This window comes from Diplotaxodon limnothrissa, linkage group LG12, assembly GCF_057381915.1.
Source record: "Diplotaxodon limnothrissa isolate DT_005_m linkage group LG12, D_limnothrissa_male_GT1.1, whole genome shotgun sequence".
Classification (NCBI taxonomy): domain Eukaryota; kingdom Metazoa; phylum Chordata; class Actinopteri; order Cichliformes; family Cichlidae; genus Diplotaxodon; species Diplotaxodon limnothrissa.
The window spans coordinates 13,224,912-13,249,522 of record NC_140607.1 but is presented as its reverse complement, the minus strand read 5'-3'; the positions used below and the strand labels follow the sequence as shown (position 1 = coordinate 13,249,522).

At 43.1% G+C, this 24,611-nt stretch overlaps 1 protein-coding gene across 1 annotated transcript in view; it reads left to right on the top strand.

The window, feature by feature from the left end:
* The window catches only part of LOC146620939 (transmembrane protein 132C), a 192,516-nt gene that overhangs the window by 57,730 nt on the left and 110,175 nt on the right, over nt 1–24,611 (top strand). Inside the window, exon 3 of the mRNA XM_085367141.1 lies at nt 23,956–24,102. Coding sequence (XP_085223267.1) covers nt 23,956–24,102 — 147 coding nt within the window. The remainder of the gene's footprint in view (nt 1–23,955; nt 24,103–24,611) is intronic.

The following is a 24,611-nucleotide window of genomic DNA, read 5'->3' as shown; positions in this document are numbered from 1 at the left end:
CTGGTCCCAAAGTATAGAACAACAAGATTTAAAAACAACTCCAGCGGCCATTACTCAGATGAACAAATTACAGCTTTGTTACATTGTGGGTTTTATGACGCTCAAAATTATTACTTGTTCTTCTTTATTTTGTACTGTCAGAGTGAGAATGTGAGGATCACGACTGTAGAAGGCGTGACTGCTGTATCTACAGGTACAAATAATTGGAGATAAAGTATCTGAATTTCACGACCTTGCCTCCAAACGTGCTCCTTCCAGTTTTTTTCTATATATGATCCCCCAGTTCTACAAGCTCTTCATTCCCGTTTATATGCCCCACCCTCCCTTGCCTTTTCAGTTCTTTCGCTTCTTCACTTCTGTTTAGGACATGGGGATCTGCCAGGCTCGGGATCCGCCGCCAGTGCCCTTTAAGGCCTTTCCCAAACCGTAGCTCAATTCAATTCATTGTTAAGACGTCTGAGAAGGGATCTCAAAACTGGACTGTAGGTGGAAGACAGCTGGTGCCATAAGCTGCCACCTACAGTCCAAGGATGGTCGTTCACAGCAACATAGATGGCTTTTTTCACTCCTCTTTCAAACCATCAGTCTTCTCTGTCTGAAAAGTGAACACTGGCATCCTTGAAAGAGTGACCTTGATCCTATAGATGCAGATGTACAGCTGAGTCTTGTCCTCTCAAGTTTTTCCACTTCTTCAGACATTCCCTTATGTCCATTTTGTTAGTTACAACAATCTCCCTCAAGATAACTGCTGACATTTGAATTTATATTATAATTGGTATTCTTTATGCTGAGACGATGAATTCAAAAACTGAGGTGAAAAAGTTGCTGGAAACACGCAGGAGGAATCAACTGGCCAATCACAATAGTTATGTGAAAGGTTACGGCTTAGGGTTAAAAGGGGGGGTTAAAAGGGGTTTATCCCACAACTTAGACATTCACATTACTCACACTCTCATTACACATACATATAGGATCTTGGGGGTGGGCACGATACACGGAATCCAAAGTACCATCAGGGTGTACACCCCACCCCTGGCGTCGTTGCCCACCTCTCAATTTTAAATACACGTAGACATTGAGGGCTAGCAGGAGGGACCATGCGCTTACCTGCTGCTTTCTGGCAGGTAGCTCCATGCCCTCCTGGGTTTTAAATGCACCTTAGAACACACATGCATCAACACTACAATGAGCGGGTGGAGGGAGGTTTGGAGTCTTCTCTCACCCCCATTCTCTGCGACCTGCTGGAGCGGGGGGGCTAGGAGGAGGAGTTGGCCGTCCGACTGCGGTCTGGAGTGTGGGGCCTCCCTGCTGCTGCGGAGTCGGGGCGGTCTGCCTCCCCCCACCGCAGGGAAAAGGGTAACACCACCTGGGTCTGGGTGCAGTTCCCCCTCCAGGGGCAAGGGTACCTAGACCCGGTTTGTAGAGTACGCTTGGGGAGTGTGATCGTGTGTACAGCGTCTCTTTATGTCTGTCTCCACGTTGGTTGAGTGTGGAGTAAGTGCATATGAGAGCATGAGGGGGGGAATGGATGTTTGTATCTGTGTGTGCCTGTATTTCTGTGTCTATATGTCAGGTTGGGTGTCAGGCGCCACCTCTCTGGGGACATCTTAGGCCCTCCAAGGTTTAAGATAAGATAAGATAAGATACACGTGGGAAATTTGTTTTGTCACAGCAGGAAGTGGACAGTGCAAAAGTTATGAGGCAAAAATTAGAATACAATAAGAATAAATACAGTACACAACTGTACAGAATAGAATAAAATAAAATACTATATACAGTAGAATAAAATAAAATAAATATACAATAAGATAAAAATAGAATACAAATACAAATACTATATACAACTGAGTAAAAATACAACGATGACAGAAAGGATTATTGCACTTAGTATTATTGCATATGTATGGATGTGTGTGCTTGATCAGTTAAAGTCTTTATTATGGAGTCTGACAGCAGTGGGGAGGAAAGACCTGCGAAATCTCTCCGTCCCACACCGTGGGTGCTGCAGTCTCCCACTGAAGGAGCTGCTCAGTGCTGTCACAGTCTGCTGCATGGGGTGGGAGATGTTGTCCATCAGGGATGACAGCTTAGCCGCCGTTCTCCTGTCACTCACCACCTCCACTGGGTCCAGAGGGCATCCTAGAACAGAGCTGGCCCTTCGGATCACCCTGTTCAGTCTCTTCCTGTCCCCAGCAGAGATGCTGCCGCCCCAGCAGACCACGCCATAAAAGATAGCAGAAGCCACAACAGAGTCATAGAATTTCTTCAGGAGTGGGCCCTCCACTCCAAACGACCTGAGTCTCCGCAGCAGGTACAGCCTGCTCTGCCCTTTCCTGTAGAGGGCGTCTGAGTTATGAGTCCAGTCCAGTCTATTGTTCAGATGAACACCAAGGTACCTGTAGCTGTCCACAGCCTCAATGTCCATACCTTGGATGTTCAGTGGTTGCAGTGGAGAATGCTTGTGCCTGCGGAAGTCTACCACCAGTTCCTTGGTTTTACTGGCGTTGATCTGGAGGTAGTTCAGCTGGCACCAGTCCACAAAGTCTTGGGTCAGACCTCTGTACTCCTTGTCGTCCCCATCAGTGATGAGGCCGACTATTGCAGAGTCATCAGAGAACTTCTGCAGGAAGCACTGGGTGGAATTGTGGGAGAAGTCTGCAGTGTAGATGGTGAAGAGGAACGGAGCCAGAACCGTTCCCTGTGGGGCCCCCGTACTGCAGACGACCCTGTCCGACACACAGCCCTGAGTCCTCACATACTGTGGTCGGTCGGTGAGGTAGTCCAGGATCCAGGTAGTGAGGTGATGGTCCACTCCAGAGTTCACCAGCTTGTCCTTTAGAACCGAGGGAAGAATGGTGTTGAAGGCACTGGAGAACTCAAAGAACATGATTCTCACAGTGCTTCCAGCGGTCTCCAGGTGAGCGAGGGAACGATGTAGGAGGTGAATGACGGCATCATCCGCTCCAATGCCAGGCTGGTAGGCAAACTGAAGTGGGTCCAGTGATGAGCTTATTAGGCGCCGAAGCTGAGCCAGGACCAACCGCTCCAGGGTCTTCATCAGGTGGGATGTCAGAGCCACCGGCCTGTAGCAGTTGAGGTCCTTGGGGCGTGAAGTCTTTGGCACTGGTACAACACAGGAGGTTTTCCAGAGCTGTGGGACTCTTCCCAACCTCAGGCTCAGGTTGAAGAGGTGCTCCATCACCCCACACAGTTGGTCCGCGCAGGACCTGACGATCCTCGAGCTGATGCCATCTGGACCCGCTGCCTTCTTGCCATTAATCCTCCTCAGTTCCCTCCTAACCTGGGTGGTTGAGAGAGACAGGCTGGAGCCTTGTGTTGAGTGTGTATTGGATGCTGTTGTTGGGGGTGGGGGGGAGTGAGCAGGGTGAATAGAGGAGGTGTGAAGTGTCTGAGGTGGAACAGCAGCAGTGGGGGTGGGTGAGTCTGCAGCCGATGTTGCAGACTGCCTCATGGCTGAGTCAAATCTGTTGAAGAAATGATTCAGTTCATTTGCCCATCTCACATCCCTCCCAGGCAGAGAGTTCTGCTGTTTGTGGCCCGAGATGGTTCTGAGGCCTCTCCAGACTTCACCAACGTTGTTTTGTTGAAGCTGGTTCTCTGGTTGTTGAAGCTGGTTTGGAGGCCTACCTCCACCTACCACCACTTCCCCTGCCAGTGGCGGACTCCCTCAGATATCGGTGCGTTGGTGGTTTTTTGTGTCCGGGGATGGGCGTCCAGGTACACACCGGCTCACTCCTTGGTGGCCGCTTATCGGGGCCTGGAGCCTGGGACTCGCTCGGGCCACTTCGGAGGTGGGGTGCCCCTGGCCTCTCGGCCTGGGGCTCGGTCACTCAGGCACGGCTGGCTGCCGGCGGAGCTCACGGGCGCGTCACTGCAACTCCCCCTGGCTTCTGCTCCGCGGCTGCTGAGTGAGCCCTCATCTGGGACTCTCCTCAGCTCTTACTGGGACAGTGGCGCGGCTGCCCCTCTGTTGGTCTTCCTTGGTCTCTTGTGTTCTGGGGGCCTCTGGATGTCTGGAGTTTTGATCTCCTCCATACCTGCTTCATGCACTGGAGGACGGGGCTGTGGCCCCCCCACACCCTCTAGCAGATCATTACATGAAGGAACCTTTAAAAAAAAAAAAAAAAAAAAAAAAAAAAAAGGGTTAAAAGGGGTTTTGGGTTACATCATAAGTTACAGCGCAGATTTCATTACTCATCCTTTGGACTGTTTGGCTCTCTCCCATCTGCTGCATGAAGCCAGAGGTGAGACATCAATATGTGAGCAACAGAGCCCAAAACCATCAGTACTGCTTCCCATTTACTAGTCGTGTGTGGGCATGGTTCTTTTTATTTCCCCAATTTTTTAAAACTGGAAATAAAATGAAAATGAGCTAAAAAGGTGAAAACTGTGCAATTCAGTCTCTTGCCAAGGGTACCACTGTGACATTATCTCTTTGTCACAGGCCCGGGCCTGTTAGTGTGCACACGTTCAAGCCATACACGCATGAGTACATGTGTGCCCATGTGTACGCACGTTTTCAGTGCCAATCTTGCTTTTTTGCTCAAAATGAAAGGCATCATGTTTGTCTACACGCGTTCATCTGCAGATTAGCCCCTGGCTGCCTGCTTGGCCCCATGCAGGAGAGAGTGGAAACACACACTTTCCAGCAGCCTTTGTTGTGCCACACTACCGGCTCGCAAAAACATCAACGCCTCTACCTTAATATTTTTCAACAAGGGGATGATACTCCAATTCACAGAACTGTTTCACAAGCTTTCAGGCTGAGTCAAGCAATATTATTGAATGAGATTAGTTCCAATTTATTCTGGCTTTATAGAAAACCTTGTATCCAATGAAACCGGAGGAAAATGTGTGCAAATATAAGTCCTAAAGTATCTGAGTAAACACATCCAAGTATTTTTGAATCTATTCGTTCCGTTCTGCTTGTCCCCCCCCGCATGTTTTTTTTCTCTCTTGCTGTGCACTTGGATGTCATGAAAATCCAATTAGGTGGACTCATTCTGTGAGAACACCACAAAACCACACTCCATGATGGCAATCATATGAATTCTTCATATGGGATTTTAGATGCTCCCCTCTCTTTGCACACACCGTGTCTACACAAAAGATAGAGTAATTGGCAAACAGATCTCCATACAAAATGCTTTTCCCGTCTCCTTTATGGGCTCTCAGCATAACAATGGGCACTTCTGTAATCTCTGCTGTGTGATTCTGAAATGAAAAACCAATCAAATGTGTCTCCTGTTGGGCGAATACTACCGTATGTAGAGCAGGTTGCCAGCATTTAGTGGCTCCCCCATTGATACATGAGCCAAAGAAACATAATAGTCTAATGTATTTGATTGTTTTAGACTTTTTTACAGGGGTTTTTTCAGCCTTTTGGTCACAGTCCTTTTGCAAATCAAATAAAAGCTCAAATATTTCTTATACGCTCATTGGCCACTTTATTATGTATGCCCATTCAACAGTGATTATTTCAGCCAATCACATGGCAGCAAATCAGTGCATTTCTGCATGTAGACATGTTCACGACAACCTGCTGAAGTGAGCATCAAACTAAGCATCAGAAAAAGGGTGATTTAAGTTTTGGTACTAGATGGGCTGATCTCAGTATTTCAAAAACTAGTGATTTACTCTGACTAGAGTTTACAGAGAATGGTTCGAAAAGGGGAAAATAATCCAGTGAACGGCAGATCTCTGGATGAAAAGGTCTTGTTGATGTAACTACTCATTACAACAAAGGTGTGCAGAAGAGCATCATGGGCAATGGAAGCAGAAGACCACACCATGTGTAACATTGAGGCTACAATGAAAGCACTGATCCATCCAGGCTTGTATCAACACTCCAGGTAATGGTGCGGGGGTTATATTCTTGGCCCACTTTGAAGCCCTTAGTATTAGTTGAGCATTGTTTAACCACCACAGTCTACCTGGGTACTGTGGTTGGTCATGTCCATCGCTTTATGTTAGCTAGATAGCAAACAGAAAAAAGTGCTTGTATGAATGTGTGTGTGAATGGATGACTGAGACATGTTGTATAAAGTACTTTAAGTGCTTTAACCACAGTTTTCCCATCTTCTGATGGCTGCTTCAAGCAAACTGGTTTCTTGAACGTGACATTGGGTTGCGGTCAAAAGACCTCCACAGTCACCAGATCTCAACCCAGTAGTGCACCTTTTGGGATACAGTGCATCATGGATGTGGTGCTATCAAATCTGCAGCAACTGTGATGCTATCGTGTCAATATGGACCAAAATGTCTGAGCACAGCACATTGTTGTGCCAATGCCGTGAAGAATTTTGGAGTTCTGAAGCCAATCCAGGTGTAACTAATGTGTGTGTGTGTGTGTGTGTGTGTGTGTGTGTGTGTGTGTGTGTGTGTGTGTGTGTGTGTGTGTGTGTGTGTGTGTGTATGTTTTAAGTATAGGTGAGGAATCCTTAAATTTTATGCTGACATTATGGTGCTCTCAAGAAGAGCAAAGTAATTGTTCTTATTATATTTTTATTGACTTAAAAAAAAAAGGTTGAACAGTGACAGTCAAGGTCTGTGTCATTAAATCAGTTATGAACATTTTGATTTTATCACTGTTAATCTTTGAGTCTGTGTACATCGCAGGACATTTTCAATAACGCGTATTAGGATTATTTGTAATCCATGCCATCAGAAGATCTTTTTTCCTTTGCTGTTGAGAAGCCAGGAGCAGCACCACGGGATTGTGCAGTCATGCTCTGTGGCTTCTGATGTATTGACTCAGTCGCTCTGCTGCTTCTTTTACCCTTTATCTTTGTCACTGTTTTTGTACTTACCCAAACAGTGTTTCTTTCTTTGAAGAGTGAATTAAAAGAAACAAGACTTAAAGTCTATACAACAAAACTCTGTGATGTCGCACAGCAGCACTTTGACCTTAAAAGAACCAGTCCATCCTCCTGAACACCCCTGCCTGACGCCCCCTTTTCAAAGATCTGGGAGAACTCATCTAAAAATGTGAAAACATTTCTACTTAAAGATGATTGTACAAATTGTTTAAAAAAAATAAAGACAAATTTCTATTTTTCTCTTAAATATATCCAACTCTTTGAAGGAAGCAGCTAACATTAGCATGCTAAAATGCTAAAAATCACAGTATTATCATAAAGATGCTAACCAGAGCCCTGTAATACAAAGCAAGTTCAGCACACCCAGAATATCTTTCTATTACCTTGCTTCTCTGACCCTAACACTGACAGTCAGGATATGCAGTCACACAAAGCTGGTTATCAACTTCCTAAGTTCACCTAGGATTAGGATGCAGCACGTGTCCATGAAAAAAAGAAGAGCCGGCAGCACCTGACCATCACAATTACTGGTAACAGAGTGACTGATTTTATACAGGAACAATACACCAGGTCTAACAACGAGTTCACCTGAAACCTTGGCTAATTGTGACCCTCACCTGTTTTCACACCTTGGCTCATGTGATTAGGCAGAGGATCAGTAGGAGGTCCACGATACTCTTAGGGAAACTCCTAATAGGGCTTAAAAATCTGGGACTCTTCACCAGTTGCTCTTAGAACTGAAGAAGCTTCTCAGATGGGAAGTGAAACTTAAAGAAGTCCAGATGCTGTTCTTTCCAAGCTCTTTAGACAAGTTTTGTCATGATGTTACCAGTTTTTGGACCCAAGCAGCAGACTCAGACCCCTACAAACAAAATGTAAAAGATTTATTACAGTGACAAATGATTAAAGCCAATGATTAAAGTTATTAATGTCAGGGAATCTGACTTGGGAGGGGTAGCTGGTGGGCAGGCTGGGGGTGGTGGCAACCAGAAGTGATTCAGTGGAAAGTTGGCAGGTGGGTGAGGTACAGACAAGTCTGTAGATCCCCAGAGAATGATTCGTTGCATGAATAGCGAAGCCTGGTGATTGGCCGTCAGCGCTTGACTCGTCACAGAAACATAGATAGCCTACAGAGTGAGCTCCAGATGAAGAACTTAGAGACAAACCGGGGCCCAAGGTCACTGGACAAATTGCTTAGCAATAAGCACTAGACCACAGTGGATGGCGGAGAATTGTAGCCACAGACTGGCCCACCTCTCCATCTAAGAGAATAGAAATCAAAAGAGAGAGATAGAGATAGAAAGCAAAGGCAAAACGCCCCCATGCATGCCCAGACCCTGAAAGGTTAAATATGTAATACATACTTAAAGAAACACTGCTGCTACAGACAAAGCAGGGGGATGTGTGTGTGTGAGAGAGGAAAAGTACTGTAGACTAGAGCAGCACTACAAGTGTGCAGCTTTAACAGCTTTGGTCAGTGAAATTGGGAACGAGCTACCATATTAATAAAGTTTAGCCTGTTTGAAGCCTGGAAAGAAAAAAGTGCAGACTGTGTAAGTTAACAGTATCAAACTATCACAACTCTATCATTAAGCAACAGGAGAATGTGCTGTACTGTAATCAAGTAATTCATTAATTTAACATTAAAAACAAAAACTGTTGTTTAAAACTCTCAGCCGCAGCCTCGGTGATGTTTAACAGTCAGAAGGCACCTGCTGATCTCTAACCTGGAAGTTACCATAGCAATATACCCAGGTAAGAAGTGAACCACATTGGTAGTACAGACAACCCAGAGGTAACCCTGAAGTTACCTGGATAAGACAACGATGAGTGCCGTCCCTGAGCCTGGTTGTGATGGAGATTTGTTCTTTAAAAAGGGGAGTCTTTCTTGCCACTGTTGCCAGGTGTTTGCTCAAAGGGGGTCATTTGATTGTTGGGATTTTCTCTGTATTTCTCTTTAGAGTCTTTACCTTATGATATAAAGCACATTTAGGCATCTGCTGTTGTGATTTGGAGTTATATAAATATCATTTAATTAAATTGATACTTGGACTTGGTTTGCTGTGTTTGCTGAGATAGACAAATATAACCTGTGTCCTCTTCTCCATGCTAACAATAAAGTTCTCAACAAACACAGGACAGGGGCTTTCCTCAGAGCAACTTGGGCATGTTGCACAGCAAACATGAATTTGCAAGGCAGTCTATCTGCTAGCTGCTAAGATATTTTGCAGAATAAGTAAAAACTCTGACCTGATGGGTAAACAAAAGGCCTCTGGGTGTCTTGGTAATCTTGAGCAATCCATTCAGTGGATGCCAAGCTAGCTATTATGACATAAAAGGACGGTAGCTAACATCAATAAGCAAAGCAAACTAACAGAGGGAGAGGTGCTGATGTTAATTCCACTATATGAGCATTTACACTACATGACCCCTACATGAACTCTGTGTCACACATGCAAACAAAAATCAGCAAAAAGTATAAAAATAAAAACCATGTTTTATTTTTTTAAGAATCAGCAAAAGTTTTAAAGCCTTATTGTGCCTTTGTGAAGGCACAATAAGACGATCAAAGCAGCCAAACGTGAGTACAGGGACAGGGTGGAACAACAGTTTGACAACCCTCGGAGTATGTGGCAGGGACTAAACACGATCACAGACTTTAGAGGGAAAACCAGCACACCGCAGACCACGGCCTCTCTGTGTGAGGATCTAAACGTATTCTACGCTAGATTCGACACAGCGAACACCATGAGACCGGACAGTGTGCGCACCGCGGATGACGTCAGTGCGCACACTGTGTCTGAGGAGGATGTGCGGAAGTGCTTCAGGAAGGTGAACGCACGCAAAGCTACTGGTCCGGACGGGATTCCCGGCCGCGTCCTCAGGTCATGCGCGGCTCAGCTGGCTGGAGTGTTCACGCACATCTTCAACCTTTCCCTTTCTCTGTCTGTAGTCCCAGCCTGCTTCAAAATGGCCACCATCGTCCCTGTACCCAAATCCTCCACCATCTCCTCATTGAACGACTGGCGACCTGTAGCCCTGACCCCCATCGTAAGCAAATGCTTCGAGAAGCTGGTCAGGGACTTCATCTGCTCTGCACTACCCGACTCACTGGACCCTCTACAGTTTGCATACCGCCACAACAGGTCCACTGATGATGCCATAGCCCTGACACTACACACTGCCCTGTCACACCTGGAGAAGAGAGACACGTATGTGAGGATGCTGTTTGTAGATTACAGCTCAGCATTCAATACCATCGTTCCCTCGAAGCTGGACAGGAAACTGCAGGATCTAGGACTGAGCAGCTCCCTCTGCAGCTGGATCCTTAGCTTCCTGTCTGACAGACGCCAGGTGGTCAGACTGGGCAGCATCACCTCATCCCCCATCACACTGAACACTGGTGCTCCACAGGGGTGTGTACTGAGCCCTCTCCTGTACTCACTCTACACCTACGACTGCACAGCCACTAACAGCTCCAACATCATTGTGAAGTTTGCGGACGACACTACAGTGGTGGGTCTTATCACCAACGGTGATGAGACGGCTTACAGGGAGGAGGTCAGCGCCCTGACCCACTGGTGTCAAGACAACCATCTCACCCTCAACGTCGCAAAGACAAAGGAGTTGATAGTGGACTTCCGGAGGTGCAGAGAAGTACACACCCCCATCACCATCAACGGTGCTGCTGTGGAGGGAGTGAGCAGCTTCCGGTTCCTTGGTGTACATCTGGCTGAGGATCTTACGTGGTCAGTACACACAAACAAAACAGTGAAGAAGGCGCAGCAGCGCCTCTTCTTTCTCAGGAGACTGAAAAGATTCGGCATGAGCCCCCGCATCCTCAGGACCTTCTATCACTGTGCCATTGAGAGCATCCTCACTGGATGCATCACCACCTGGTATGGCAACAGCACCGCCTACAACTGCAAAGCTCTCCAGCGAGTAGTGCGGTGCTCTGAACGGATAATTGGAGGTGAGCTTCCCTCCCTCCAAGACATCTACAGGAAGCGCTGCCTGAGGAAAGCGGGGAGGATCATCAAGGACTCCAGTCACCCCAGCCATAAACTGTTCAGACTGCTTCCATCAGGAAGGAGGTTCTGCAGCATCCGGTCCCGTACCAGCAGACTGAGAGACAGCTTTTTCCATCAGGCCATCAGACTGCTGAACACGTCATAGACACCTCAGCTTCACTACTGGAACTTCAACATTATGCACTCCACACTGTATATAAATGCCACTTGTTTTGCACATATTCAACTCTGTATATTTTATATATTTTATTATTATTATTATTATTATTATTATTTTTTTTTTTACTATTTAATTTGTAAAAATGTGTATACACACACACACACACACACACACACACACACACACACACACACACACACGTAGGAAAATATTTAGTATACACATCCAGAAATGCATACACTATTATATATTGTACATATATTTATTAGTTTCAGGTTGGCCATTCTTGTATTTTGCTCGTTTGTGTTGTTGTGTTTGCACATCTCTGTTGCTTGTGGGGCTCGCACACAAGAATTTCACTCGCATGTGCTGTGCCAGTGTGCCTGCACATGTGATGTGACAATAAAAGTGATTTGATTTGATTTGATTTGAAACAGAATCCGTGTGTTTCGATATGTCGCTTTGGGATTTAAGTGTGGGTGTTTGGCCTGATTTTTTTTTAATTTTTACATTATTATTATCATTGTTTTAGTTTTGGTTTTTCAATTTCTTGGCATGTTGTATATGTGTGTGTGTTCGTTCCGATCTCTGCTCTTGCAGCAGTTATGTTCTATGAAGCAGCACACTCATAGATGAGGCGACGCTTTTTACTGTTCAACCATTACAAAGTACTGTCCTCCTGCTGTTTCTCTGCCATTCCCTCACACTGCAGCTTCCCTCTTTTCTTCATTTCCCACTGAGCTCTTGCATTCCCTTCACACTGTTTATGTAGGCGGGATGGCACAATAAAACAGGAAAAGCTTCCTCTGCTGATTTCAGATGCATATGGTTCTCAGAGGAGTCAGTGGAGTGAAATGGTCAGAATAGGTCACCAAGCCCTGTGATGCAAGTGAGCCAAGAGCAGCCCAACAGAGACTGATGGAAACAGGCCACGGAGGTAAGGGGAGTGCAGCCTCAGTTGCGGGATACAGAATGCTGCATAGGGACTATCGTCAGTCTCAACCTTATTGGATTTCCCCCAGAAATGTTTATTTCTCTCACTGCCCTGCTGAGAAGTAGCTCTCCTACTTAGCTCATCACTATTTATTAAAGGAGCCCCTGAGGAGTCTGAGCATATAATCAGGTCTGAGGGAAAATGGCTGGCGGAGAGAGCAACGGATTCTAGGGAGAAATAAGAGGCTAGAATTTACAGTACTTGCACTGCCAGCTCCTTCGCTTTATCTGAGAAAGAGTGATGATTGTATGTGTGTCGGAAAGGAATGATCACAACTTACAGCGTTAACTAATGAGATTACAGGTTAAATGTAAACTTTAATCCTTTATAATGTTTACAAAGAAGTTACATCAAACATTGTTTGGTGAAAAAAAAAAAAAAAAAAAAAAAAAAAAAAAAAAAATATATATATATATATATATATATATATATATATATATATATATATATATATATATATATATATATATATATATTAGGGGTGCAACGATACACAAAATTCACGGTTCGGTTCGGTTCGATACTTTGGTGTCACGGTTCGATATTTTTTCGATACAAAAAAATGTTCATGCCTTTTTAATTTGTCATTTATTAAAATTATAAATATATATTTTAACGCAAAAGTACAGTTTTTAAATTTAACCCTAACCCTTGTGCGCGTTTTTTATTTTGACAGCGAATGCGCACCTGCGGACCACTTATGTGCACCCCTGGTTATTTAGCTCGTCATATTGCAGCCACAGAAATTCTTTTGTCCATGAAACCATAAAGCTGCACTTTCTTTTTGCCTTATAGTCTGATTTGTCATAACTTCTCCGTTTTGTGGTAAGCTTTTCTTTGGCTGTCACTTCTTCACCCCGACCTGTCTTATTTGGCTCAGCAGAACTAAAATATATATACTGCTACTTTTACACACGGACTCACATAAGCTCAGCGATTCTCTGCGTGATCAACCTCTCACATGTTTAAGCTTGCTGCGGGAGATTTCACTTGTCATGTTTGCATAGTAAGCTAACGATTAATAAGACGATGTCAGAGGAATTGGTGCACAAATTATCATCACTCACAGATCAGTGCTGTCATTGCAAAGTGAAAGCAAAAAAACAAGCGCAAATTCAAACGCGATTTCAATATGTCACATATTGACAGTGGCTCACCGATGCCAATGACATAATTACCCAGCTACATTTCTGAAAGAATGCAAAAGCATTGACATATATTTTTCCTACAATAGCCCGACGGGCAGGGAAGAGATAGATTTTTGTAGCCCGACTGGAAAGATCGCTAGCTCCAGGACGTCAGGCTAGCGATTTTGCAAGCCCTGTATCTGATTGAGGAATCACTCATCTTTGGAAAAGAGAGTTTATTACAGAGAAATGTCTCTTTCCAAAATAAAAGCTATACTATCCGCTTCTTCGGGGCTATATTCTCAGCAGCATAAGGAGAATCACGTGCTAACAGCTGTCTAAATGACTCGGCTAAAGTTAGTAGCATGCTTGTTGTTTTTGTCTTTGCACTAGGATGATGTCGGCGTAAATGTGCAGTCATATTCGTTGTGTTCCCACTAGTGCTTTCAGGTTAATCTCGTTGAAATGACCTTAACGCCACAACACGGCAAATCTCCGTTAACGAGCTACCGCCGATCGCCCCGTGCATGGGGCTAGACGGCCAACACGTTAACGAGCTAACTGCGCTAACACACTAGTTCACACCAATGTAATTAAGCATTGCATGGCACATCCAACATACTGTTTTACTTTAGTCCATGACTCGCTTACCTTCAGGGTCATACGTCACATGAAAACCAAAATAATTCCAAACGCCAGATCTGAATGAGAGTGGGGGAGGTCCATGTTGCAAGGAGAGCTTAACTTCTGTCTCGCTAGCTTGCCCTGCGCTTAGGGTTGCCAACTCCCTGAAAAATAAATAAGGGACACCTCGTGGCCAGGGCCGGGCGACCCAGTTGTCTTCACCCTTCCCAGTGTGGTGAATTTTCTAGCTCTTTTTTTGTGTGTGAAATTATTTTTTTAACCATTTGACTTGAAGTTGATTTAAGTACATGCATATTCTATTCTTTGTGATATGAACACATGTGAAACAAATGATCATTTAGCCATTTATTTTTAGCTCAAAATGACAACATTAACACAGTAAAACAGGTCTCTTTCTTAAACAGAAGCCTGTCATGCTTAACTTTTGAGAATATAAGTAAATCTTTCTTTAAAAGCACTCTGTCCTGCTTAACTTAAAATAATAGAAAACAATAGAAAGAAAAATATTATTGTAACAGTGCACATTTAGTGCATTTAGTACAATTGGCTTCAGTTGAGGTATTATTTCAGCTTTTCTAACGCTAATCAGCTGCTCCTGTTTGTAAACCCGCTTGTTCCCATGATTACGCATCATAACTCATCATCATTATTCATCTATGTATTACTTTTATGTATTAGTGATCTATTTGTTGTAATCATCTATCCTTGCAGTTGTTTATTACACAAAATAAATTATATTATCACACTTCTGGCCACATAGCTCTGATATTCACTGCACATGCCCATATTAACGTTTTCCAGCCAGGTGTTTTCCTTTTCCCATTCTTCCCTTTCTCTGAGGGGAACAAACATTGCTGCTCTAATGCTGGGCTCACACTGTGCGATTTTTGGCCCATTTTGAGCCGATTTTTGAGTGATCGGACCGATTTTGGCCTTCATCGTGCGTCGTGTAGTATACGTGGGGTAAAGAGAAGTGATTAACACCTCACGACCAGCTCCCGATCATCAATCGCTCGTGAGGGTGTCACCACAGGCGCTCACACTGCTCACGCGCAAACGTAAACGTTGGTGAAAAAGACGGCGCAGCACGGCTGTGCAGCGTGTGATCTGGACACAAGCGACGGAGGCACAACTTGTAGAACTTTGGAAAGCTCATCCGAGCCTTTTCGATGTGGCATCACAAAATTATCACGACCACAACAACCGTGAAAATAGTTGGATTTACACTGCTGCTCAATCACAGCTGCCTGATCAATGTTTTTCATTAGCAATTTAGCAAAGTTGATGGTAGTGGTGTGTCTGTGTGAGTGAAAGACAGAGAGAGCGAGCGACAGATTTTCTGTTATAACCTTCATGTTATGGAGGCACAGTGTGAGCACTCAGGTCGCATCAGAGCATCGGGCGGTATAGTGTGAGAGTACATCGTGACCTACCAACTTCTAACCCCTGCGAGTCAATCGTGCAGTTTGAGCAGGAGCTGAATAACGTGACTGAAAAAAATCGCACAGTGTTTGCCCAGCTTTAGGTGTACTGTCGTCCGAGACTTGCACCGCAGAGTCGGCGTTTGTTCCCCTGTTGGCCATGCTTCTTGTTGTGGTCATCTGTTGTCTTCCGGTATTTTCTCCGCAAGCGACCTTTCCTCGACCAATGAGATGAGCGGTAATCTGAATTGTCATACTCGAATTGTCATAAGTGTGCTGTCAGCTCATTGGTCACAAAGCAGGAGAGGGGCTGGGAATTATGTTTTCAAACAAAGTGTTAATTCCATAAACATTTATAGACTACTTTTGATTCTCACTGTATTACGGGACAAAGTGCGTCCCTTATTAGCTCAATACGGGACGTGTACTTTTGTTTCGAAATACGGGACGATTCCGTATTTTAAGGGACGGTTGGCAACCCTACCTGCGCTCTTCCTCCTGACTATGCTGTCTGTGTTGAGCGCTCAGTGGATCTGCGCTCGACAGTGCAGCCTAGGCGGAGTAGTCGAACGCAGATTCACTGAGCGCTCAACACAGACAGCATCGTCAGAAGGAAAGTTGATAAAATAAATTACAAATGTTGTATTGTTTGATACATATGCGTACTGAACCGAAAGCACTGTATCGAACGGTTCAATATCGATACGAATATCGTTGCACCCCTATATATATATATATATATATATATATATATATATATATATATATATATATATATATATATATATATATATATATCCTTCCATCATGGAAGGACAGGCCCCTGCACGGTATGTACCACCGGCAGATAGAGGAGGTGGCTGATATCCAGAAATCCTATATGTATGTATGTATATATTAGGGGTGCAACGATACACAAAATTCACGGTTCGGTTCGGTTCGATACTTTGGTGTCACGGTTCGATATTTAAAAAAAAAAATGTTCATGCCTTTTTAATTTGTCATTTATTAAAATTATAAATATATATTTTAACTCAAAAGTACAGTTTTTAAATTTAACCCTAACCCTTGTGCGTGTTTTTTATTTTGACAGCGAATGCGCACCTGCGGACCACTTATGTGCAGCCCTGGTTATTTAGCTCGTCATATTGCAGCCACAGAAATTATTTTGTCCATGAAACCATAAAGCTGCACTTTCTTTTTGCCTTATAGTCTGATTTGTCATAACTTCTCCGTTTTGTGGTAAGCTTTTCTTTGGCTGTCACTTCTTCACCCTGACCTGTCTTATTTGGCTCAGCAGAACTAAAATATATATTCTGCTGCTTTTACACACGGACTCACATAAGCTCAGCGATTCTCTGCGCGATCAACCTCTCACATGTTTAAGCTTGCTGCGGGAGATTTCACTTGTCATGTTTGCATAGTAAGCTAACGATTAATAAGACGATGTCAGAGGAATTGGTGCACAAATTATCATCACTCACAGATCAGTGCTGTCGCTCTCTATACACAGTTCGCACGATTGCAAAGTGAAAGCAAAAAAACAAGCGCAAATTCAAACGCGATTTCAATATGTCACATATTGACAGTGGCTCACCGATGCCAATGACATAATTACCCAGCTACATTTCTGAAAGAATGCAAAAGCATTGACATATATTTTTCCTACAATAGCCCGACGGGCAGGGTAGCCCGTCTGAAAAAAATCGCTAGCCCCAGGACATCGGGCTAGCGATTTTGCGAGCCCTGTATCTGATTGAGGAATCACTCATCTTTGGAAAAGAGAGTTTATTACAGAGAAATGTCTCTTTCCAAAATAAAAGCTATACTATCCGCTTCTTCTGGGCTATATTCTCAGCAGCATAAGGAGAATCATGTGCTAACAGCTGTCTAAATGACTCGGCTAAAGTTAGTAGCATGCTTGTTGTTTTTGTCTTTGCACTAGGATGATGTCGGCGTAAATGTGCAGTCATATTCGTTGTGTTCCCACTAGTGCTTTCAGGTTAATCTCGTTGAAATGACCTTAACGCCACAACACGGCAAATCTCCGTTAACGAGCTACCGCCGATCGCCCCGTGCATGGGGCTAGACGGCCAACACGTTAACGAGCTAACTGCGCTAACACACTAGTTCCCACCCATGTAATTGAGCATTGCATGGCACATCCAACATACTGTTTTACTTTAGTCCATGACTCGCTTACCTTCACATGAAAACCAAAATAATTCCAAACGCCAGGTCTGAATGAGGTTCAATTTGCCTGTTGCAAGGAGAGCTTAACTTCTGTCTCGCTAGCTTGCCCTGCGCTCTTCCTTCTGACTATGCTGTCTGTGTTGAGCGCTCAGTGGATCTGCGCTCGACAGTGCAGCCTAGGCGGAGTAGTCGAACACAGATTCACTGAGCGCTCAACACAGACAGCATCGTCAGAAGGAAAGTTGATCAAATAAATTACAAATGTTGTATTGTTCGATACATATGCGTACCGAACCGAAGGCACTGTATCGAACGGTTCAATATTGATGTGTATATATGTGTATATGTATATATATGTATATATATATATATATATGTATATATATATATATATATATATATATCCTTCCATCATGGAAGGACAGGCCCCTGCACGGTATGTACCACCGGCAGATAGAGGAGGTGGCTGATATCCAGAAATCCTACCAGTGGCTGGACAAAGCTGGACTGAAAGACAGCACAGAGGCACTAATCATGGCAGCACAAGAACAAGCTCTGAGCACAAGATCCATAGAGGCTGGGGTCTATCACACCAGGCAAGACCCCAGGTGCAGGCTGTGTAAAGATGCCCCAGAGACAATCCAGCACATAACAGCAGGGTGCATCTTGCTAGCAGGCAAGGCATACATGGAACGCCATAACCAAGTGGCCGGCATAGTGTACAGGAACATCTGTGCCGAGTATAACCTGGAAGTCCCGAGGTCAAAATGGGAGATGCCCCCAAGGGTGGTGGAGAATGACCGAGCTAAGATCCTGTGGGACTTCCAGATACAGACGGACAAAATGGTGGTGGCTAACCAACCGGACATAGTGGTGGTAGACAAACAGAAGAAGATGGCCGTAGTGATCGATGTAGCGGTTCCGAATGACAGCAATATCAGGAAGAAGGAACACGAGAAGCTGGAGAAATACCAAGGGCTCAGAGAAGAGCTCGAGAGGATGTGGAGGGTGAAGGTAACGGTGGTCCCCGTGGTAATCGGAGCACTAGGTGCGGTGACTCCCAAGCTAGGCGAGTGGCTCCAGCAGATCCCAGGAACAACATCGGAGATCTCTGTCCAGAAGAGCGCAGTCCTGGGAACAGCTAAGATACTGCGCAGGACCCTCAAGCTCCCAGGCCTCTGGTAGAGGACCCGAGCTTGAAGGATAAACCGCCCGCAGGGGCGTGCTGGGTGTTTTATATATATATATATATATATATATATATATATATATATGTATATGTATATATATATATATATACACACACACACATATATATACACAAGCACAAATAGTTTGAATAGTTCTCTGTTCTCTCACAAAAGGATTGGTTTTAGAAACCAATCCTTTTGCAGTGCTTTCTTTGTCCGATCATAAAGTTATTGAAATAACTGAGAGACAGACAACATTTTCAAAGCCCTCGTCTTTTTCTCCTTCTGCCAGTCTACCATAGTCAGGTGAATGATTGAACCACAGACAGTATTAAGCATAGGCGTGGCTTTCGAGTCATAAAAATTAAGCAAATGTGGAAGTACCTTAAAAAATAAATTAAAAATGGGCTCAGTGACTCATTTTAGCTCATACTGAACAAAAAATAAAAAATAATAAGTATTTTTTGGAAACCTTGGCCATGCGTTTCAAATGTGAGGATTATTTGTGCCATGACATGTGTTGTTAGCCAATGAGTGTGTGGATGTCTTGCAGCCAAAATGGTCATGGTGGAAAGGTCTGTAAAACATGACTTCAGAAACCAGTGGGTGGTGTCAAGCTAGCTACATCCATCTTCTATGCTGTGTGTTGACAGATATAGCTAACAACATAATAACCTCTTAGGTCAGTATGTCCCTCTGCTTGATCAAATCTAGCCTCAAACTTGTCATATATTCTCATATTTCCTGACAGTGCCAATCAGCAAAGCCCTTGGGATGAGGCTTGGGTAGACAGCGCCTCTTAGCTGATTTTTGTTTTTCTTCCTTTTTTGAATTTGAACTCACTCATCTGCCATTTAAATCAGTGCCTACAACCAACTGACTACCAAATGCTGTGTGACTGCTTGACTCTCAGCTGTATTTTTGGCTTTTTCTGGTTTAACCCTCAAGGCAGGCGTTGCAGATTTGCAACAAGTAAAAGCTAACAACCTGATTACCCCACATACATATTTTATGAGGTTTTTTTTACTTAGAAGTACCACTGCAGGTATTCTTTTGTGCATTAGCAACAAAAACTTAATTTGAGCCTGAGAGGGTTAAATGTGTGTTTTAGGACTTTTCAGCTTTACTGCCCATTTCAAAAGTAGTCAAAACATAATAAATTACAATCATTTTTTCATCATTAGCTTGATGAAAAAATGTAAATACCTTACTTATAGCTATGTTACTTATTTCTTTTTTACAGCATAAATAGCAAGCTGTGATTTGAAAACTACAACTGGGAGTACAAACCATGTACTCCCTGCATCCATTACTCAAATTACTCAGTCCTTTTTGTCTCCGTCTTACAGTACTGTGGTATAAATTAGGCTTGTCAGGGTCTCTTAGAGTCGCTGACACTTTAAAGAAGTTGCATCTTACGTCACTTTACACTGCCAGCTAAACGCTCTTTTCCTGTTCTCTTTCTTCCCACTGTGGGCTGTTGTCTCTTTCCTCCCCCTGTAGTTGTGTAATATTTAATATTCAGAACATTCAGACACAGTTCAGTGCTGTGGCTGCACAGGAGACATATTTAGTGACTGAGGAGAGCCCAGATGCATTGATATAAAGTGTTCTCTCCTTCACTTTTGAGAGGAGTGTCAGCTTGTCAAGCTTTGAGAAGGATTACTTTCTGACTTGTACTTCATTCTTTACCGGAGTCCTGTCATAGAGCTGTGTGATTAAGTTTAGCTTGAAATTTGTAAGGCAAGCAAAAAAAACACATAAAAATAATGCAAGCATAAAGATGACTCATGCATTTGTACAGCAGCCTATATATATATATATTAGTGTTTATTTTCAACTATGTATATGTCACCGCTCTGTAGGGATGGGAATATTGCTGCATAGATTTTTAAACCCTTTTCATGCCAACTTATGTTGCAATTTCCTGACTGTTCCTCTAATATCCACTGCAGAGTCACGCTCTGGGCTTTTCTGAGATGACTTGACAAGTATTGAATGGATTAACATAGCATTTTAGTATTGATTTCCATGCATTTTTATTTTTATTTTATTTCCTGAATTACAATTAGCAGATTAGAACACCCACACCTAGTAAACAATGAACTGGCACCAATTCTTCACACCACATCTGACTTTGGCTGTAGCATAAGTTTGGCATGTTTATAATTGTCCTGCTATAATGAAACTATCCTGTACTGTTCTTTCTTTTAGTTTAAATTAGTAATGTTAGCATTATGTAAAAAAAAAAAGTGCATTTTGATGAGGATTATTTACATGGAGAATGCCTGACTGAGGTTTCAGCATAAATCCAGAAGTCACTGAGATTGAATGTGAGCTATTTAACCTGCAGGTGACTCTTACACTGTCTGGTTCAAGCCCAAAGTGATCATTAAGTCAATAAAAGACACTTCAACTGCACTCCAACAACTGCTCTGTGAGCTCGGAGATGGTCTGTGGAGTAATGACTGGTTCCCCTCTGGGACTAAAGACATTGTGAGACCTCACTAGAAGCCACTGATAGACATCCTGATCACTCAAGTGTAAAGAAACCAGATACAAGACCCTGCTGCATCCACTGGGACCTGTGGAGGACTGTACACGAGCTTTTTGTGTTGTTTTGCCACTGCTTGAAAGTTTTACCACAGCATTGTCTTTCTCTCTGGTTTAAACAGTGAATCTAGTTTTAATAGAAAAAAAACCTAGTGTGTGATTAATCCTTTAAGAGCGGCATCAAGCTTTTATTTTGGGATGTTCTCTGTGATTGCATAACAACATGCAGTGGTAAATCTTTTTTTTTTTTTTTTTGATGTAGCTACTTTCCCTCTATCTGTGATTTCACACTGTTTTCAAGTATTTCAACAACCGGGATCTTTTTGCATTCCCTCAAAGGAAATACATAATAGCCTTGTAGCCAACATTGTGGACAAATATATTGTATCATGGCCACTTTTTGTTATGAGCTATTACTCACTCTTACTGCAGTGGTACACAAACATGAGTATGAATTTTATTATTCTACAAAAGCCTGATGATAATATAACAAGCAGCAGAGCTGGTACCGTAGGGCCAGTTCAGTTTGTATTTATCTCTTTTTTGCGCAGTTTGTAGCTTGAACACCTGCAAGTAAAAGAAATACTGTGAGAATTACATTCCTCACTGGATTTCTGAGAAGAGCAGCACTTTTCATGGGCACCTTGGTGATTTTTAGTGCTGAATCGATCTCTGCCAGTTTACAGATTTAACAAATACTGTTCAAATCAATTAGGGGCAAAAATATCCAGAAGGATTCTTAGGCTTTTCTTCCTTGTCAGTGTTGCCAGTTTCTCACAAAGGATGCCACACAACTGCTGTAAACAGGCTGATTATTAAAGTTTCACTAATTTTCCTTTAAGTGTAAGTGCATTAGAGTAGCCTTATGCTACTATTTAGACTATTTGTATTTCTGTAGTGTTAATTCACTAATCTTCAGTTGTGTTTCCTTTGCTTGATAAAGGCTGCAGAGCATCAGCTGAATAATGGCGTGACACCAACACATGCATTTTTTCAACATGTTGCATTCTATTAAGATGACCCACAGGAGACTGCTCTTCATGTATGGATGCTCACTAAAATGCTACACAACAATCACTAAAACAATGGAGAAGTTGAAATCACAAAACAATAAGAGAAAATAATTAAAAAATATAGAACATGATTAAAACATAATTCTAAATATCTAAAGCTAACATCTTATACTGTTCACAGAATGACACTCGTGAAAAGGCTAAAGAGCAAAGGTGAGCTTTGAAAGCTATTAGAGAAGCAAACAACCTGACCTGAAGTGTTTTAGTGTTTCAGAGCTGCAGCTGCGAGGCTGTAGAAACCAGTCTGGGACTATTAACAGCTGCTGATCAGCTGGTCTAAGCATTCAACAAGGGGTATAAAACTGTAATATCTCTGCAAATACTCAAGGAAAAGCCCATGCAAGCATTTATATGTGAACTAAAGGTATTTAAAGTGAATCCTTTACCTCACAGGTAGCCAAAATAGGCAAAATATATGTTTACCAGATACTTAGGCGTTCACTCTGTTGCAGCTGACTGTGCGAAGACTGCCTGTTATTCACAGACCTGCAATTTGTCAGCGGATCTCACGATTCACTGTACTCTGAGCATGGTCTGAAAGATGGCAACCTATCACTGCATCGTCCAAAAATTGGATACTCTGATCGAGACTAAACATGCGGCTTTGTAGAAAACTCTATAAATGTTCTATATGATCTCATCTATATGTGCACATCTCAAAAGGGAAGCAGCTGGCAGAAAGACATCAAATTATCTCGGAAACACAGCAACACAAAGAAATATTATTTCACACGCGCGCGCACAAACACACGGAGTATGCGCACTCTCACAGAGCTGCCTTAAGTGTGTTTATCTTTGTTCCTATAGAGAGATGAAGAATACCATCTGTCATATTACCCATTTCACTTCTCACATATAACCGCCCTCACAACATGAGACGATATTACATCAAAGAAAGAGGCTTGACTGGGGAGGGCCGCTATATTCATTGGCATGGAGACATGCAATTGCATTTTAAAGTGCAGTAACAAATTCAGGATGAAAGCAAAGCCTTATCTTTGGTCTCATCTGCCAACCTGGTATGGATTGGATGGGGAAAGTGATTGGGCCTTCTGTTATAATTTAGTCTTCTCTTCAATCTTGGAACTTTGCTGCCACTCTCCGATAAAATCGTACGGGGCTGGGACCATGTTATTGATTGAAACATTAGCCTAAACATATTTTATGTCAGCACTTTTACCTTTAAATCAGTCTCTGTTCAGAGGATGTGCTTTATAATCTGGGTTATGTTCATCAAAGATTTTGATTTATTTTATGTTCTTTTATTTCCTTGGGACTTTTTTTTTTGTTCTTTGTAGCCTGCTAAGCCAAGGACATTGATGCTGTTATTTTGCCACAGTCAAAGAAACCTTTTTATAAATTTTCTTTCAGACTGCAAGGGAGTGAATCTATTACTGATGGAGGCGAGGAACGGAGAGGAATAGCATAATGATACGGTCACATCCCACTTGATGTCATGGCAAACAGCACATTTACCACACATGGCACATCCCGGCGAGGCTTTGCTTTGTTCGTTTTGATACATTTTCAATCAAATCCTGGTGAGAGTGTAGAGAAACGCGCACATAAAGGATGCGCAAATATGAAATGACACGCATTTTTACAACCAGCTGAAGGCACGCTAGTGATGAACAGAACAGAATGACCAAAAAAAGGATCCATCCTGTAACTCGTAGATGTACAACAACATATGCAATCATTGGGCACGTTTTCTTTGCTTTCTCCGCAGAGTGAAGTTAAAAGAAGGCGTGACGTTCCTCGGCGCTCGCCCCAGCAACCCCACCCAGTGGATAGTTAGTCAAGATGTGAGGAGCGAAGGCCACCGAGTGGTGACTCTCCACTGCCGCAGGAAGGAGTCCAGCTATGATCAGCAAAGGTCAGCCCATAAAGTGTTTTTCTTTGAATGACTATATCGAGTTTGGGAGAATGGCCTCTTAGTGACTTGTAAACATCTTCATGACCTTCAATTATAAGACATTAAAGTAAGTTCCTCACTGATGACAGCTTTTTAGTATGTGTATTTATTTTTTTAATGTGTTCATAACTACTGAACTCAACAGCCTGACTTCACATTAGCCGCTAAAAAAGTAGTTGTCACTTTTCGGATGTGCACAATTTGAGTTAGTAGCATCAGTTAGATGGCTTCAGTAGGCTTATCTCCAGAGTGATTTTTACTGTTGAATTAAAAAGTTGCTGATCATTCACATTTGGAAGGAGACACACACACACACTCACAGGCACCGTGTGAATGGTTATTTAAGCGATGTTCTCTTTGCTCAAATGACACACTTGACTTGACATAAAGGCCACGTCTGTTGACACAACTGTGGAGAGAGAAAAGTTAATCGACTATTGCAGCATCCCCTCTTCCGTCTCTCTCTCTTT